This window comes from Drosophila arizonae, chromosome 2 (assembly GCF_054131065.1).
Source record: "Drosophila arizonae isolate 15081-1271.41 chromosome 2, UAZ_ARI_1.0, whole genome shotgun sequence".
Classification (NCBI taxonomy): Eukaryota; Metazoa; Arthropoda; class Insecta; order Diptera; family Drosophilidae; genus Drosophila; species Drosophila arizonae.
The window spans coordinates 20,444,373-20,462,594 of record NC_142922.1 but is presented as its reverse complement, the minus strand read 5'-3'; the positions used below and the strand labels follow the sequence as shown (position 1 = coordinate 20,462,594).

Sequence of the window (18,222 nt, the reverse complement as noted above, 5' to 3'; positions counted from 1 at the left end):
CGAGAAATGGCAGAGTCAAGCAAAATTGGCCGTGCCTTTGCTTGAGTTGACTCTGCTAAAATGGAGTCGATAAAAAGTAAATCAGAGATGGAGAACTTCAATTGGCGTCTAGTGCTGCATGCATGGAGCAATTTACCCAAGGGCATACTTAATGGCAACTTTGTGGACTTGGGCAATCACAATGAGTACATTGGCATTAATAAACCAATACCGTATAACTATTATATCCAAGGCAAATAGTGCCGTGCGAAGATACCTTTAAGTTGCTAAGCTAAGCTAAGTTGCCTACTCGCCTCTTGCTGGACCACTTATATGAACAAGTTCCTGAAATAATTGCTACAAAAGTTATTGAGACTTAATATCCAAGCAGAAGTAATTAAGGAAAATATCTGCAAAACCACCGATTGGAAGCCGTTCGATGGGTTAACCAAATGATCAATGTAATTGGAAATCCTTTTTATTAATTCTTTTCGATAATCTACTCATTCACCTCCACAAAGCTAAAGCTAACTAAAGATATTATCATGTTGACATTTTTATTACAGACTAGATTATTTTAAATCTGTATTTCTTCCCAGTTCATGTGCTTTACTTTTGGGCTGGCTGTAGCTTAACTTACTTAACATCAGCGTAGAGCCACCATTAGTCGTTCTAGAGATTATGCTTATGCACAACAGGCAGCCAAGCCCAAAGCCTGAAAGCTCAGTTAATGCACAAGTTAAGTCAACAGCTGCAGCCTCCAAAGTGATGCCAGCATCAGAAGTGAAAAAGGCAACAATTAGCTGAGGACAGACTTAAGGCACTCTGCTTAAATCAGATATTATTTTAATGCAAATAGAATTAATAATGATATATGTAATTTCATTTGACTATAAACTGGTTCTCTTAGTAGTAAGCTATGTTAGTGAGTCAAGTTTTGCCTCTGTCTAGTGTTAAAAAGAAGTTATTTGAAATTTGATAATCTGTTTTAACTTCAACTTATCCGGTCTGATGCTGAAGTTAGATGGGATTACCTTAAAGCTGTTAAAATATAAATGTATGTATTCTACTTTATATTGCCTTGAAGTCACCTTTGCGTCTCTAGATACGAATGATACGCACGGACCACGCTTAAGCGTATGGAAATCTCATATGATGCTTGAGACTTCTAAGCCATTGAAGAGCATTAGCACAAGGGAATATTAAGTTTTGATATACGCTTCAGGCTTTCCAATAACAGAAAAATATCTACAGATGTAGCCAAACACAGATGGATGGATTAACAATTCGATAAATATATTGAGAGCTTAGTAGGAGCTTTAGATACACATATTTAGCAAATTAAATATGTGGACTTAAATGCTAACAAAGATTTTAAATATATTTGTATTTGTTCTGAGTTTCCGAAATAAAAATTATATTAAATATACCTCTTATTACAAATCTGTTATATTTACTTTAGCTATTGTATTATTTTTATTACTATTTGTAAAGGAAAAATGTTTATGTCTATTATCCTATCTATGTATATGAAAATTAAACAATGAAAAGTTAACTTTGATTGCATTGTATTTCAATCAATATTTCAAGTGAACTATAGCAATAATAGTCCATAATCAATTTTGACAATAATCAAATGCTTAATCTTACATGTGAACTACTGTTTGATAAGATATGGCCAACAGGTGCATTAGCGTGCATATAAAAGACTGCAGCTAAACTGCGTTAGTCAATCAGAAATCCGCAAGGCAATCGATATGGGAAATAAAATTGGAGTTTTGCTGCTCTTCGGGCTGAGTTTGGTCAGTTCCTTGGAGCTGAAATATAATTCTTTAGAGAGTTACCTAAGAATTATGGAACTACGCCCATTTGCCATGGAGTTTGCACAACACTTTAAGAATATAAGTGAAGCAGACCTGGATTTACCTAACACACGCCTGCCCAGCCAGCAGGATTTGCGCTGTCTGTCTGACATGAATCAGCTGCTGGGCGGACTAGCCTCTGGCAAATTGTGGAGTCTACAAAGTATGTAAATGTCAAATGTGGAGGAATTTCTCATTTTGACTGCTTGTAATTATTTTGTAGTGCTCGATTCATGGGGCTCTATACCAAACGGAATATTCTATGGAAACGCAATAAACTTGGGCAACTACGATGAGTGCATCGGGATTATGAAAGCCATATCCGAAAGCAGTAATATCCAGGGCAAATACTGCCTCGCTAAGCTGCCCATTCTGCAATCGTTTAACATTCCAGCACAGATAGTAATTGGCATTTGCTTTCCCTCCAGTTGCTCGGGTGCACATATAAGCGCATTCCTCAAGCAACTACTACAAAGGCTTTTGGGCCTAGATCTGAAGACTCAGTTAATAAGCGACGATTCGTGTAGGACTTCAGATCGAGCACCTTTCGATGGCCTAACCATATTTACAATGTAAGTATGACGCTTTAAGAGAAGACAATATTCTTATCACTTTTTTGGTATTTACAGCGTTCTCTTATCAGTGCTGGGCTTTGCCATAGTTCTGGCCACACTTTGCGATTACTTCCTGTATGAGGATCAGAGTAGGTTATAGAGCACCAAGTAAAGAAAAAAGCTTCTTCCATCTTCGACAGAGAAACTGCCAATTGTTGTCAAGGCTTTCTCCATACGCGCCAATTCACGCGCTCTTTTCAAAATGGTGGAGCCAAAGTCAAATCCCAATATCATCGACTGTTTGCATGGCATACGTTGTATGTCGCTGCTCTGGGTCATCTTTGGACATGAATACATTATTGCCGTTATGTCTCCAAACATGAACTATATTAAAATGTTTTCTGTAAGTACTCTGATATTGTGAATGCAAACAGAATTAATATGGAATTTCGATTGCTTTCAGTGGGTGGGAAAAGCCTTTCCCAGTTTTGTTTTCCATGCTGTTTTCGCTGTGGACACTTTTTTGTTTCTCAGTGGCTTGCTATTGGTCATGATCTCTATGCGTGCCCTAGAAAAGTGAGTTTACAGAAACCCCCACTATAAAAATCTTATCAGTTATAAACTTTCTTTCTTATGCAGATCCAAGGGTAAATTGAACATTCCAATGATGTATGTGCATCGCTATTTGCGCCTCGCTCCCATTGTGGCAGTGGCCATACTCATGTATATGAAACTGTTGCCCTACCTGGGAGACGGTCCTCTGTTTGGCGACATCAACTTTGACAATTATGAAAACTGTAAGAACAACTGGTTCTGGACTTTGCTCTTCCTACAAAACTATGCAACTAAGGAGTTGGTAAGCAAACCCTATATAAAGTGAAACTCTGATCCTAAAAACTTTTCTCTACTTATAGTGCTTGATTCATACTTGGTACTTGGCAGTGGACATGCAGCTGTATATACTCTCTCCCATATTTCTTCTATGCTTGTACAAATGGGGTAAGAAGGCTGCAGCAGGAATCTTTGTGCTAATGCTTCTGCTCTCCGCTTGCCTCTTCTGCACAATGATGACCGACAAGTACTACATTTATCTGGAGTAGGTCCATTGGTTGGTCAATAGCTTAGTTTTTCGTACTATAGTTTGCTTTTCACAGAAATGGAAAACTTTCCGATGAGGCGCAACGCAAGATCTACTATGCCACTCATACACATGCAGCTCCTTGGCTGATCGGCGTGCTCTTTGGCTATTTCCTGCATGTGAATCGCAGCAAGAAGTTTCAGCTGAATCGCATCGAGATCTGGCTGGGTTGGATTGCGTCCCTGGCTCTGCTATTCACCTGTGTGTTTGCCTTGTATCCATCTGCCAAACTGATGAGTCCAGCACTATCCATACTAAAGGAGTCGTCCTACTATACGTTCACCCGCATCGCTTGGCCCCTCGGTTTGTGCTGGGTGGTCTTTGTTTGCGTGAAGGACTATGGTGGCTTGGCCAATAGTTTTCTCTCCTGCCCACTGTGGCAACCCCTCTCAAAGATCTCCTACTCCGCCTACATCTTTCACGTATTCATACAGCAAATCAATGGTCGAAGAGTCCGAGCAAACACATATTTCTCCGACTACGATGTAGTAAGTAGAAATTTTCAAATTGGTAAGTAGCCGATTATTCAAACATGTAATTCTTTGGCAGATGTTGAGGTTTTGGGCGAACTTTGGGTTTACCTTGCTGTTGTCTTATGTAATGTACATCACAATGGAGGCGCCCGTCGCTGTGCTACAGGGAATGCTCTTGCCCAAGGCCAGAACTACTCCAAAGCCAACTGAAGAAGTAAAGACTGAATCAACCCGAGAGGTCAATAACTTAGCGGAAACAGAAACAATGCCAGAGATAGAACACTCTGAAGAGATGTTAGAAGCAAATTTAGAAAAAAGAGTTGAAGAAACTTGATTTGTACTTTGTTATAGCTCCAAAGATTGTTGTTTATATACAAGTCCTTTATGTAAGACATCAAACATTTAATCAGTTAGGTTATTACAAAAAAAATAGAGGTTTAACTGATTAGACTTATTATAAGTTACAAGTCTTCCTAATGTAGCCTTATCAAATGTCATATCTATAGGTCAAGCTATTATTGAAACGCCCCTAAACCGCCCCTACTCTAAATAGGTAATCGATTAAAGTTATCTTCCAATACGTACTACTTGGTATTTATTTGCTTAATGACTCGTACGACTTTCCCAAGTGAGACACCCGTCAAAGTGCACTTCTCCTAGTGAGTCAGTCACTTGGACGTTTGATACCAAAGTACTTACGACATATATAGTATCAAATGCAGTGATTGGAAATGCCAACAAGCTTAATCGAGAGTCTAGATTAGATTAGCTGGACTTTCTGATTAAATACTAATTGATATGAAAATGAATGGATGCGAATCGAGAATAATCAACCTGGATATTATGTACACTAAACTCAAATTTGGAGTAACACTTATGTAGTTAACTAATAAAAGAAGGTATATATTGAGTTGAAATTGTCTTATTTTTATGGCTGTAGAGATTGAGTAAAAATTTTACATACCTCAAATTAAAGAAACATTTTATATTTTGAAATATATATAACATTTATATCATTTAAATTAATTTGATAAATATAAATTTACACGCTCGATATTGATTTGAGATAAATGTTATTTAATAAATAAATATTTATTTTTCATTATAAACATAAACATTTATTTGTCAATTTAAACATGCCTAAAATTAGACAAAAAAAAAAAAAAAAAAAAAGAACTGAAAATCGATATTTAACGAATATCATGAAATCTATAAATATCATCGTTAGACACTTCCCCCAAAGTTCAAATACAGGGTATCTTAATGACACTTTGAAATGTATAAAGCGAGCTGCACGCGTTGATAAGCAAGTTACCAAAGTACTCGAAATTTATCAGCCACAGTTTAGTTGGAGGCTTATTTTCCACGAAGCTGAACTGTTATCAAAATGGTATTAGGATTTGTGCGCATATATAATGCTTGTTGGCCTGGAAAACGGCCCAATACTCAGAAATCAATTCGACCATTAACATGGTCGAAATAATGGCAATGCTGTTGCTCGCTGGGCTGGCTTTGGCCAGTTCCTTGCAGCTGGAGTTCGATGAAATCGATTCCCTGGAGGGGTATCAATTTATGGAATTACGTCCACTTGCCATGGAGTTCTCCCAGCACTTTAGGAATATAACTGAAAAAGACCTGGATTTACCTAGCATCAGTCAGCAGGATTCACAATGTTTGGCTGATATGACACAGCTGCTGAGTGCGTTTAGATCGAAAAATATTTGGGCCTTAAAGAGTAGGTACCGAGACTTGATATTAAAAGTATTCAAATTGACTTCTCTCGTTTGTAGTGTTCGACGCATGGGGCACATTCCCCAAGGGTGTGCTATATGGCAACCAAATAGATTTGGGCAACTATGATGAGTGCATTGGGACTAACAAGGCCATTAGTGATAACCACGCTATAAAAGGCAAATATTGCTTTGCTGGCGTGCCCTTCATCAGAGGCATTATACTAAGGACTGCCGTTTGCTTTCCCGCCTCCTGCAAAGCAACGCACATGAATAAGTTTCTGCAGCCACTGCTCGAGAAACTATTAAATATAAAAACCACAAAAGCTCTGATAAGCGAAGACTCCTGCAGAACCAAAGAGCGCATAGAATACGATGGTCTTACTATATTTACTATGTGAGTATGTCAACTAATTTAAAAACTAAAGTTTTAAGTTCTATTCTAAACTCAAATTTTTGTAAATTTTACAGTGTTTTACTCTCACTATTGTTTGCTGCCGTCGTTTTGACAACGGCCTACGATTATTTCTTCTGTGAAGATCAAAGTAAGTACAGCACACAATTAACAAGATATTCTTTATATGCCCTGTATATAATGATGTTAGACTGAAAACTTATATGAGACTGAATGGGGAAATCTGTGAAACACTTTTTGATGAAAAAGAAAGCCCACATAATTATATATTTGAAGAATACAGAGAAGGGGAGGGAGATATATATTGAGAGAGAGAGAGAGCAAAGAAAACATACTGCCACAACAAATCTTAATTGTACAGGGTATGTGCGTTATATACGTTTATACGTATACGTTTCAAAAACTTTCAGTAAAAATATAGATGGATTATAAATACAGGCTTGAGCAGCATTAATCGATATTCGTTTTGCGTATATGCTTTCGCAGCAATCTTGACCAGAACACGTATATTTATGTCTAATCCACTTAATCTCTTGCAGACCAACTGCCGGCCTTGATTAAGATCTTCTCAGCACGCGCCAACTCCCGTGTGTTATTTCGTCTCGTCCAGCCCAGGTCGAATCCAAATGTTATTGACTGTCTCAATGGCATGCGCTGCATGTCGCTCATCTGGGTGCTCTTTGGCCACCAATACCTGTTCGCCTTGATGGCGCCAAATATCAACCAATATCAATTGAAATGGGTAAGACCCTGTTGATTTGCTTTAAAGCGAATATAACTGACCCCATCCCAATGCTTTTGTTTTCGCCCTTTTAGTGGTTCGGGAAGCCCTTTACAAGCTTTGTGCTGCATGCTGGCTTCTCTGTGGATACATTCTTGTTCCTTAGTGGCCTCCTGCTGGTCGTGATTTCGATGCGTTCTCTCGAAAAGTGAGTTTGAAGCGCACCGGCAACAGCTATTCATCAATTACCATTCACATTTTCTATTGCAGATCAAAGGGTAAATTGAATATTCCTATGATGTATCTCCATCGCTATTTGCGCCTCACTCCAGTCGTGGCACTGGCCATACTTGTTTACATGACTCTATTGCCATTTATGGGCGATGGTCCTTTATTTGATAGCATTAAGTTCGATGACTATAAACATTGTAAAAGCACCTGGTTCTGGACTTTACTCTTTCTACAAAACTATGCGACGCCAGACCTAGTAAGTTCATTAGACCCTTCCATACACATTCACATTTCAATCTAATTTCCATTTGCAGTGCATCAATCATAGCTGGTATTTGGGCGTGGACATGCAGCTGTATATACTCTCTCCCATATTTCTGCTTTCCTTGTTTAAGTGGGGCAAGAAAGCTGCAGCCGGAATCTTAGTTCTAATACTTCTGCTATCTGCTTGCCTCTTCAGCACAATGATGATCAAGCAATATCCCGTTCACATGGAGTGAGTACCTTTTGCACCATACAATATACATTATGATTGCATTATAGCAAATGTTAACTCCACAGAATTGGTGTCACTTCAGACGAAGCTCAACGGAAACTCTACTATGCCACCCATGTGCACGCAGCTCCTTGGCTGATCGGCGTACTCTTTGGCTACTTCCTGCATGTGAATCGCAGCAGGAACTTTCACCTGAATCGCATTGAGGTTTGGCTGGGTTGGATCGTCAGCTTGGGTTTGATCTTCACTTGCATTTTTGTTCTATATCCATTTGCCGATTGGCTAAATCCGCCATTGAGTATGCTGGAAGAGGCTTTTTACTACACGCTAGCTCGCATCGCCTGGCCTCTCAGCTTGTGCTGGGTGGTCTTTGCCTGCATGAGGGGCTACGGTGGCTTGGCCAATAGTTTTCTCTCCTGCCCACTGTGGCAGCCGCTGTCAAGGATCTCATACTCCGCCTACATATTTCACATATTCATACAGCAAACCAATGGTCGACGCATGCGAACGGGCACATTTTTCTCCAACTACGATGTGGTAAGTTGACTTTTACTCTCAAAGAATTCTCTTTGATACATTTTGGTTTTTCAGATGTTACTTTTCTGGAGCGGCTTTGGCTTTGTTTTGCTGTTGTCCTACGTTGTCTATATTACTATGGAGGCACCTTTCGGCGTGCTAGAGAGCATGCTTATAGCTAAAAGAAGAACTAGATCCCAAACCGAACCATCAACAACAACAACCATCAAAGCAGAGTTCAATCCACAATTGAACTCCAATAGACCACAGAATACATAAATCACTGCAAATTCCTACAGTCAGTCACAGACACTTTATTGATTATATAGTTAAGTATAAATTTCTATTTATAAAACTGCTTTTATTTTACAAATGTTATCAGGTTATTGAATAACCTTGAATAATATTGAGTAACCTTATTATTTGCACTCGTGAGCTGTCAGAAACGCGAAATTGTCACAGATATGCATTGAAAGATATGCTATCTATTTTTTACACTATACCAAAGACTTGATTGTAGTTCAATTTAGAAATCCCCCAAGCAGCGACTAAAGTTCAATAAAAGATAATTAGGTTTAGGGAAAACACGAGAAGAGTCATAGGATTCTTCCTCACATCAATACGAAGTTGTAATTTACTTTCTCTATTTAATTAACTAAAGTATTTATTATAATATATTCGACTATTTGTCTAGTTCAGTTAGCTCGATCATTACGTTTCGGACCATCGATTGGTTAATGAAATACACAAATAATTAGCTAAAAGAATAGCCGCAAACTGTGTCAACATGGCATATTGTTGAACTTGCATTTAGATTAAATTAACTGGAAAGTGAAATCGAAACCAGAAAACAGAAAATGCGCGAATTGGCAACAAGGCGAAAACCAAAGTCAACCTAGTTTTTGGCCGACGCAACAGACGACAACGAATGCAAAGCGAATACATTTGATATGCTATTGGCTGTAAAGGGTGTGTGTGCGTGTGTATGTATGAGTGTGTGAGTGAGTGTGTTGCAGGCGAACAACGGGTGAGGGAACTGTATTGGCGCCCTCTGGCGGATTATTGAATTTTCCAACATTTGACTGACACTTGGCGCCTGATGCGCTTCGCTTACCTTTCACGTTGTTGTCCTTGTTGTTGTAGAGCGCTGTGTTGTTAGTGTGTTATAGTCGTTGCTGATTTAGATGCGGACGTTTGAGTTGACTGAAATTCCAAAACGCGTCTTTACATAATTTACAGGTTTTTGTTTTTGGAATGGTGCAGGCCGAACAGCGCGAACACTCTACGATAAACACAAAACTATTCTATATACATATGCATGAGTGTGTGTATGTGTATGTGTGTGTGCACAATGATACATGGAACAACACAATATAGGCTGCGGGCAGCGGCAGCCGCAACGAAATGTATACCCGTTTATTTTTTTTTTCGTTTTGCCTAAGGGAGACCCACTTTTTTTTTGGCAAATTTGTAGCGAACGCGTGTAACGGTGGCTATTATGCCGCTTTGCTTATAAAATCTGGCAACACTTAAGTCTCACTCGCACACTTGACGGCGATTAGGATGGGCTGCTGGGTGACAGTTAAGACGCAATTTTGTCTTTGGCACCTGATGCAATGCACTGTGCGTGCGTGCGTGTGTGTGTTTTTGTGTGTATGTGTGTTGTTTTCAATTAAATGTGATTTAATTAATACGGAAATCGGCGGCGGCACTGCACACTGGGACGGTCAGCTGCCAAGTTGAGCACTCGACGCGTAACGAACAAATACTGAAGAAACTGGCGATGGATGGCATAAGGAGCAACGGTAAATTTCTTTCGGATTTCGTTGATGCTGCGCGCTCTTTTGCTGCGCAGTGAACAGTGCTGCCCAGCGCGGCGAATTCGCTTCCGCGTGTCTCAGCTCGCCGCAATTCTTTGTGCGCTCGTGCTTACATGTGTGTGTGTGTGTCTGTGTATGTGTGTGTCCGAGGAATGCGATAAAAAACGAAACGTTAGAATGAAATGAAAATGTAGCATAATTTATGGCTGCATTGTCTTTTAAATAATTGCACGCACACATTAATATACAAACAGACACAGACACACACACATATATACACTAACAAACACTTAGAGGGCAAATTTGTTATTTTTTAAATGGATTTGAATTTGCAGGGCAACCCACCTGCAAGTCGTTGTCTCATCTTTATACGGCCGTTAGCATATTTCATCTTTTCAAATATATTTGTATATTTTCTTACCTTGTTTATATGATTTATTGGATTTTTCTCAAAGTTCAAGTGAAGTCATATTTGTCTATATATGTTTAACTCTTCAAAAAGATTGTAATTGTAAGTGAATATGAAAAACTTCATTTTAACATTACTTTTTTATTTGAAGATTAAATTAGTGTAAATTACAGTTGTATATCTAAAAGCAATCTAAGGGATATATCATATGTAAAAATTGCTAAGAATTAGATTGCACATAAGTACATCATCTAGAACCAAACTAATTAGGGTCGCAACTATAAAAGTGTATACTTAGTTCGTCTTGCGTCAAAAAAGCAACATATTTAAGTTTCTTTTATTATTGTCATATTATGATGGATCACATTAAGAAAATTTGGTCATGCAAGTTAGATAACCAATTAAGTTAATGACGATTATGATGATTATGTTGATATATTCGCCTCAATATATGTTAACTATAGTTCGATATTATTTAAATTGGAACCGGATGATGAAGGCAAATCCACATCACTGGGCGGCACAAAGATGCCTTAGGTTTTTGCTCCCTGGTGCTATGCTTTAACATCTCCGACTGAAGAGCTCCAGCTCCACTGGCTGCATGATCAGTTTTAGGCTCCGCAGCAGTCGCATCTTTTTTCTCCTTGTCATCCAAATCCTGCTCGATGGCTGCATGGCAATGCGCCACTGAACAATTCGGGCGATTCGTGACTGTTTATGTTCTCTGCAGAAGGCTGTGCCGTGATGTCTGCGCTAGCTGCGCGTTTCGCCTCCACTTCCTCGTCCAGATAGTTCAAACACAGCATGGCTACCAGCACGGCACGGCATGCTAGCGTGCACTGTCCGTGCCCAGAAAATATGGCAGCGAGGCTGAGCAGACACGCCTGCAAAGTAGAAACAAGGGCATGCAGCTATTATGTGTCACCTGTACCCAGCCGAGCAACTTTTCATCCAAAAGATTCTCAGTTTCCTCATCGTTGGAATCCAAGGAATCATAGTCGTCACCCTCGCCGTCATCATCATCCTCGCGCTGCTTATCGCAATTATCATCTATTGAGGACATCCAAGGATTTCGAATTGAATTTTCATTGGAGGTGCCACATTAGTTATGCTGGAAAACCCAATCGTTTGCTTTTTTTTATCGAGGGTTCCCCTCCTCTCTCGTATTGCTTTTCATTATTATTATTATTATTATTTTTTTTCAGTAATTGTATTTCATGTTGCAAGTTTTGGCAGCCGGCTTCGTTCTAGAAGCTGCTTTCGCAATGGATTCTGTGCTCAGCAAAAAGCAAGACAAAAGTTGCTTAGCCTGACTCGCAGTGTTTATTTTACTAGATATAGATATTTATATAAGCGTATAGTTAAATAAAATAAGTTACAAAAAGCTATTAAATGCACCAACGACGACCACCCGCAGACATTTTGCTGCAGAGGACAGCTGACCAATAGCAGCGCTGCCACACTGCTCAAATTTCCCAGTAAATTTCCACTCGTTCATCAGAAAGGCGCTTTACATTCAAAAGTTAGCATTTATAAGTTCGCCAATATCCCTGCCGTCTACTGCAAATCAATATTACTATTTAAATCGTAGTTGACTTTTTTAATAAATAATAAGCCACAGATAGCGTGTAATTGTCGCATTAGCCACGCATTGCCAGTCGGGCATTGTCAATTAACAGCTGCTAATAATGTTTGCCAGTGCTGCCAAGTCAATTCTAATTCCCTGTAATACCAATTGGAATGTAAACAAGTAAATGTGTGTTTCTTTTAATCGGCCAGTAAAAAGTATAATATATATGTATAATTATATGTTTTACAACATGTTCCGTGTTAGTCAGAATCTGGTATTAGTTAATTCCAATTGTTTGTCTGTTATTTTGCTCAAATTTGCATTTCCCAATCATGAACGCTTTGTATGTACATATATCGCTAAAGCGCCAACACTTTCAAAACGCAGTTCCTTGTGATTGTTAAGGACACGCAAGTTGGACAACTGAAGTATAACAGAGTTAACAAAATGATAACAGGATCTGTAGACGTTCAATAGTTCCAGGGCCCGCAGTTGGGCATTATACTCCCGACGCTCCATCGGAACTTCCTTCCTAAGGGTAAAATGGTGCTAAGCATCTGGACGCAGCTGGGTGAATTAATATCCAAGCTTCTTAGACATGCCAACAGAACGAAAAACTCATAAATGGGATGGAACTCACAGTCGATTACGAAATTCTCTAACTTCTGCATATGCTTATAGATTCAAATGATAATGCCAGTCACCCTATAATGGATAATCAGTGGCACTCTGTCCCCTCCTTGCATATCCAAGACGGACAATATGCGCATCTTATGGCCATTTAACTTAAAGAATTTGTCCACTTGCCGCGTATCCAGGAATGCATGGGTTCGTTCCATGAAAAGCAACGGAAAGGCTTACCAAAGGGACAGTCGTAGATATGCTTAAAGTGAATGCCCGAATATCCTGATCTACTCGTCAGGCATGTCCAAAATCTTCATAGAGTCGTCCATTTTGAAAGATAATGCACAGTTGAATGTGGCCGCCGCTGGTAGTATACTTTGCATATCTCGAAGCTGTAAGAAAAATACGTTTAGATGAATGAGAATGTAATATATTTGATAATATTTGAAATTCTTTGGCTGCAAAGCAAGATATAGCCCAAAAAGTTAGGACGCTATCAAACGATTACTAAAGCAGCTCGAATAAGGACTAAAGTCTTCAACAGGAAATCAGCATCTGACTCAACTCATTCAATTATTATTTTGCCTTTTAGTTTTAACTTACGGAAAACTACGTACGCCGGAGTGGCTAAGCAATGCCTCTTGAGCTTGTTGCTAACAGCGAATTATTTTTCGTATTTGGTGCACTTGAACGGACGATAATTTGTATGACGACTGTGAATTGTATTTAAAAAAAAATGATATAAATAAGCACAGGGAGAGCACAATATTAATACTTACTTCCACTCATGCTGAATCCTTCCGTTGTGATCGGCAAATGTCTGGTACTGTCAGACAGTACTGGCATGGGTAGGGCTTCCCGCACAGATGCGTCAGCTCGAGGCGCCGCAGAGCGTCAAGGGTCACTGCTTGCAGCTTCTTTATGTCAGTGTTCCGCAGCAGATGCACCTTGAAATTACTGGGGCAAGTGAAATGGCGGCCGCACAGTTCGCAGATACAATCTCTCTTACGGCTCTCATACTTGAGCGCGACAATTTCATCCTCCGACAAATTGTTCCAGTTGATACGAGGTGTATTCCTTGCGTTCGTTGCAAAGCTCACAGTTTCATAGAGCCTGGAGGGAATTTGTCTGTTTTGCGTCAGTATAGCACGATGCTGGTGCGGGGGCATCTATAGTTGATTCTTTATCGATTTCGATATGTTGCACAGACTCTTCCGCATGTCCATCATCATCACATTGCTGTTGTAGGTCATCATATTCGTAAAAATTCTTGCCACAAGTACGACAACGTGCCGACAATTTTTAAATCATTTTCAAAATCAAAAGAGTTGTTTACTTTTTTTCTCATCATCGTTCGTGTCTTTCGCGGCAATCAGCTGTTTTATGCTCATGATATGGCAACGCTGCAACTATTGTGAATGCCGATTTATTTAAGAAGAGCTGATTAATCAGCTCAGCTGTTTGAATTGCTTTGCAGTGCCATCAATTTTTGTGAGTCCGATGGTTTATAATATCGATAGTATCGATGGTTCCATCGAAAATAGCGCCAACATTCAAAATTGCAGCAAATTAGGAGACCAAAAAAAATTAATTCTATAAACATTTTCGTCTTAATTCATAAAGAAATATTTGTATTTTAAATTATCAAAAAAGTCGTTTAGGATAAGACGAAACAACATAAAGTTTGTCCTGAAATCATAAAGGTTCATATTTATCTTACAACTGCGGCATCTGTAGTGATCTATCGACATTGAGATTCCTTTATCTTTTTAACAACAGAAGCTCGATCGATACAATCGATCGGCTTATAACGGACGATCGGCTGTCCTGGCTGCATGCACAGGTAGTGCACAGTAGTGCAGCTGAGAGCTGAGAAATATGTTAATGCTTGACACTATTTATAATTAAGTTTATGCTGTTTACTACGTTTATTTATATTACATATGTATATAAATAATATTTACTCGAAGCAACCTTCTGCGTGGATAAAATATAATATAATCTAATACTCAAGTGATATTAATGATGTTCCAAGTGAAAGCTTTTACCAAATTTGATTGAAATAAATGTTGTGAAAGTCGAAAATATTTTGAAGTCTTTGATAGGATGACAGAGATTTGTAATATTGTACTCCTAAAGTTGAAATTTACTATTATATTATTATATGCTTAATAATTTACCATATTAATAAACAATCTTTGTGGGTGTGATTTTGTGCCGAAATTTTAGCGTTATGGGAGCTGGAGATTCTGGTGCCCGAGGCTGCTGCTTGGTCTTCAGATTGTAGTGATGCAAATACAAGTAAAGGCCAATCGTGGCATAGTAGATCAGCTCAATAGCACTGAGGAGCGAGGCCCCAAGGAACAGACCAATAATGCCACCAAAGCTAGCTGTAAATTGAGTGAAATGATTTCCAAAACTTAGCCGAGTCTTTAATAGAGCTCACCAAGCAGCTCGACAAAGGTAAAGCGCATATGTGTCTGGTACTTAATGTACCAGGATGACTGAAAGAATATGTCCAGATGCATGCTAATCGTATCTGCAGTCAGTTCCTGAGGTCTATGGGATAGAAGTGCTATGACCAGATTGAGAGTCTGTTAGCTGTACTGACTTACTCCATGGCACTGCTGCTGTAGATGGTATCGTAGATGAGCTGGGAACAGCTGTTCAGGCAGTCACAGGTCATGCTATCCTTGTACACATTGTCCACGTACTCCTGCTCCAGGGGAAGCCGCTCCACACTGAAAGTCACTTTAAGGAATATTCAGAGAGATAATGAACTATTGGGAGAAACATTTACTTACATCGATGTTCATACAGGCATTTGAAATCGGAGGCTTTGCACTCCGAGAAGTTATCTAAAAAATAAATTACTCATATATAAATTAGAAATATAACAGTATATTACGCACCCTTCTGATGTCGGGGAAAGAGGAGAGTAGGCGAGCAGTTGCAGAGGTTGACCACGTGCTCCTGGTGGCATTTGGATCGGCAGTTGCCACGCCAGTAGACTAGGCCCGGCAGATTCTTGTAGTGCGGATCGTGGATTTCGTCGGGGAAGATGCAACGTCTGACCTTTGCAGTGAGAGTTCGAGTTCTCGAATCGGAGCCTGTGTATCGCGGCACCATGCTGATCCTATTGTGGCAGTCGTGTGGCACTAGGCGAGCTGACTCGCTCCACTGCTGGGGCTGCTTGACCATCACGTAGATGCCACGTAAGCCAGGCATAGTGAGTGACTTGTTCAACTGGAGATACACCTCCAAGCCGGTGCCCGGACCAGATTGGGCTGTGCGGCGTGGATAATACTTATCCTCACGCTAAGAGCAACACACCTAGAGAACGGTCATGCCACTAAGCCTCCTGTGCGCCACTCACCTGTCGCTGTTGCATCTCGGCACTAACTGCCGAATTGAATACCCAGCAGAAGCCGTACTCAGTGCGCTGCAGCTCGAAGATCTCGCAGCAGTTGTGCTGCTTGCCCCGCCAGGTGCAGCTCTTGAAAAAGTCATTGCAGTTCAGATTCAAGGCCTCCAATACCTTCACCACATCCAACCCATCTAGCTGTCGTATCTGTCCGGCGAGACTTGAATTCTCAAAGAAGCTTCCTAGACTGTGCATATCTCTCAGGTGCACACCAGACGCGGCCGCGAAAAAGCTTTTGAACAGCTCCCTCTTCTCGGCGCTGGCATCGCTGCCCAAAAACTCCTCCGGCGTCTCCTTCAGCAATCTCGGCCAGTTGATGCGACTGCGCGGACAGAGGCCCACAGAGGGGAAGGGCACAAAGAATATCGGCTGCATACTGTCCTCGATAGTCGTGTGCACGCGTGCGGAGTTGTACAGCTCCGTCAGGTCCACATAGACAATCGTAGCACAAATGAAGGTGCCCAGCAAAATCAGCAGCCAAATGAATCTGAAGAGTGGAAAAGTGAATGATGTTTAATAATAATTAACAGTTGATTAATTATTGATCAATCTAAATATAGATAGATACAAAATATTTATTTTATGCACTCAGCTATCCACTAAATTCAAATCAATCTCCTGTAGGGCATTGCCCAGTCACCCAGAATTGCATTTCTTCCTCTTTTCTTTACTATATTTTTTATTGCATGCCATAAAATGTTGAATAATATCGTCTCACCTTTCAAATGTCCGCAATTTGGGATCCGTCAAATACCGAAAGCCATGCACTGAGGACGTGGCACAATACTCCTTGAGATAGGGCAGCATCAGACCAACGAACTTGCCATCCTTGCAGCAGCCAGTGGCTTTCTGATGACGTGGCACAGTTTTATCGATGTAATTCCCATAAAGTGGCCGACGTGCCTTTGGATGTGGCAGCTCCTGCGGATAGAACATTTTGTTTTCTTTTTTTTTTTTTTTTTTTTTTTTGGGAGCTGCTGGAGTGCGGCGCAGCCGATGAGCAAAACGCTTTTGAGCATTCGAGTTCCATTCGCCGGGCAGACAAAGCCCCATGTACATTGAACTCAATCAAAAAGCAATTATTCTTGGCGGGCAGCATAGGCTTGGTAAGCGTTGCGCTGTGTAAAGCTTAAATCACGCACACAATTAACACTTGAATGCCGTCTGGATGGGAAAGCATGCTATGGGATGGGATGGGGAAGGGGAATGGGGTCGAACTGCTACAAGTGGACAAGGACGCGCAAGATGTTTACTCAACAGTTCTGGCTGTGAGTTGGCCCTGGCTCTGACTCTGGCTCTGGCCAACGGCAGCATAATCTCCTGTTTGTTTGACTGTTTGCACGTTCATTAAGCGACTGCCTCCATCCTGATTTGATGTCGAGGGGTTGGAGAATTTCAAGTTGCTTTCCAATTGGGGCCGGACAGGACGACCTGCTGCTGCTGCTCGTGCCGGGTGACAGATTTACTTGCCATCGGTTGGTTGGCCGTCGGCTCCGTCAGTTGCTCGACTCTGCTTTGTGTAAACAACTAAAAATATTTTCGATTTATCATTGCGTGTTTTCGTCGAGAACGACTTGACGATTGAGTTGCTGTTTAGTTGCCTTTGGCAGTATGATTTATTTGCTCTGCTCACATCTTTCAAATACTTTTGTGTGCGCGCCGAGGAATGCTACAAATTTGTGAGGCAAACACTTTGCTCTGATTTGACTGAGTTAAAGTCAATTGATATGATCAATAACAGACGCTAAGCGCTGGGGTTCGGCTAAGCAAGCTTCACTGCTCTAATGAGCGACTCAAGGACTTGCTGCTCTATCTAATAATTGAAAATAGCCAAGTGGCCAATTTCGAGCAGTCTTAGTCGACTCTCTGAAAATAGCCAAGGGGCCAAGGGCAACAATTGTCTGTTATCTGCATTTGCTAGTCGACTTTTGCTTGGAAATACAATTAAAATGTTATTCAGAAATGAAAGCTGAGTGGGTTCTGTATAGTGAAACTGAATGATTGAGCTAAGAAGCTTATACAGCTTATAAGCCGAGGCTAACGTAAACTAGGCAACTACGAAACTTGAAAGTTCTCCGAATTATTTGCTGCTATGTGTTCCTTTCCAGTTTCAGGAAAAGTAGATTGTTTAGCATTAACAGTAAAACACTCTATAAATAGCTAGTATACGTATGTGTTTAAAATTTCCCATGAAATTGAATTTCAAGTGAAATCCCTAACGGAGACTGACATTTTCATTGCTTTAACTGAAAAACTTGAT

The 18,222-nt window shown here is 40.3% G+C and overlaps 4 protein-coding genes and 1 long non-coding RNA gene across 9 annotated transcripts in view; 2 read left to right on the top strand and 3 right to left on the bottom strand.

The window, feature by feature from the left end:
- kek6 (kekkon 6) overlaps positions 1–9,903 on the bottom strand; it is a 69,486-nt gene extending 59,583 nt beyond the window's left edge. For 3 of the 4 annotated variants that reach the window (XM_089476521.1, XM_089476523.1, XM_089476524.1), the window contains exon 1: positions 9,230–9,903. The gene's annotated coding sequence lies outside the window, so the exon portion shown is untranslated. The remainder of the gene's footprint in view (positions 1–9,229) is intronic. The other variant, XM_089476514.1, reaches the window with a different exon arrangement.
- Positions 1,722–5,063, top strand: LOC108613917 (nose resistant to fluoxetine protein 6-like). Its single transcript, XM_089476536.1, has 9 exons — positions 1,722–2,004; positions 2,065–2,413; positions 2,471–2,544; positions 2,596–2,798; positions 2,859–2,971; positions 3,035–3,251; positions 3,310–3,491; positions 3,550–4,021; positions 4,083–5,063. Exons 1-9 carry the CDS (start codon positions 1,737–1,739, stop codon positions 4,338–4,340), a joined length of 2,136 nt encoding a protein of 711 aa, XP_089332662.1. The 5' UTR covers positions 1,722–1,736; the 3' UTR covers positions 4,341–5,063.
- On the top strand, positions 5,336–8,735 carry LOC108608640 (nose resistant to fluoxetine protein 6-like). Of its 2 annotated transcripts, none has more exons than XM_089476533.1 (9): positions 5,336–5,705; positions 5,797–6,133; positions 6,208–6,281; positions 6,691–6,893; positions 6,968–7,080; positions 7,143–7,359; positions 7,418–7,599; positions 7,665–8,136; positions 8,191–8,735. In XM_089476533.1, the coding sequence occupies exons 1-9, from the start codon at positions 5,477–5,479 to the stop codon at positions 8,392–8,394; spliced, it is 2,031 nt and encodes a 676-aa protein (XP_089332659.1). In that variant the 5' UTR covers positions 5,336–5,476; the 3' UTR covers positions 8,395–8,735. The 2 variants fall into 2 exon arrangements, with proteins under 2 accessions (XP_089332659.1, XP_017855596.1); XM_018000107.2 differs by having other exon boundaries at positions 5,336–5,741.
- Positions 9,904–12,095: 2,192 nt separating the features above from the next.
- LOC149270554 (uncharacterized) lies at positions 12,096–13,946 on the bottom strand. Its single transcript, XR_016271645.1, has 3 exons — positions 13,318–13,946; positions 13,142–13,251; positions 12,096–12,930 (listed from the first exon to the last, which is right to left on the bottom strand). It is a non-coding gene; the product is annotated as an uncharacterized LOC149270554 (long non-coding RNA).
- A 707-nt stretch (positions 13,947–14,653) lies between these two features.
- Positions 14,654–17,146, bottom strand: ppk21 (pickpocket 21). The gene is made up of 7 exons (XM_018007880.2): positions 16,681–17,146; positions 15,915–16,449; positions 15,451–15,856; positions 15,343–15,396; positions 15,154–15,289; positions 14,985–15,097; positions 14,654–14,928 (listed from the first exon to the last, which is right to left on the bottom strand). Exons 1-7 carry the CDS (start codon positions 17,019–17,021, stop codon positions 14,723–14,725), a joined length of 1,791 nt encoding a protein of 596 aa, XP_017863369.2. The 5' UTR covers positions 17,022–17,146; the 3' UTR covers positions 14,654–14,722.
- Positions 17,147–18,222: the final 1,076 nt, after the last annotated feature.

Bases quoted from the DNA above. Each gene is read 5' to 3' on its own strand.
- LOC108613917 (XM_089476536.1), top strand. From the start codon at position 1,737: ATGGGAAATAAAATTGGAGTTTTGCTGCTCTTCGGGCTGAGTTTGGTC. The intron at 2,799-2,858 runs GTAAGTACTCTG...GATTGCTTTCAG, and splicing joins ACTATATTAAAATGTTTTCT to TGGGTGGGAAAAGCCTTTCC. The intron at 3,492-3,549 runs GTAGGTCCATTG...TGCTTTTCACAG, and splicing joins AAGTACTACATTTATCTGGA to AAATGGAAAACTTTCCGATG.
- LOC108608640 (XM_018000107.2), top strand. From the start codon at position 5,477: ATGGTCGAAATAATGGCAATGCTGTTGCTCGCTGGGCTGGCTTTGGCC. The intron at 6,282-6,690 runs GTAAGTACAGCA...AATCTCTTGCAG, and splicing joins TTTCTTCTGTGAAGATCAAA to ACCAACTGCCGGCCTTGATT. The intron at 7,081-7,142 runs GTGAGTTTGAAG...TTTCTATTGCAG, and splicing joins TCGATGCGTTCTCTCGAAAA to ATCAAAGGGTAAATTGAATA.
- ppk21 (XM_018007880.2), bottom strand. From the start codon at position 17,021: ATGTACATGGGGCTTTGTCTGCCCGGCGAATGGAACTCGAATGCTCAA. The intron at 15,098-15,153 runs GTAAGTCAGTAC...TCTATCCCATAG, and splicing joins TACAGCAGCAGTGCCATGGA to ACCTCAGGAACTGACTGCAG. The intron at 14,929-14,984 runs GTGAGCTCTATT...CTCAATTTACAG, and splicing joins TACCTTTGTCGAGCTGCTTG to CTAGCTTTGGTGGCATTATT.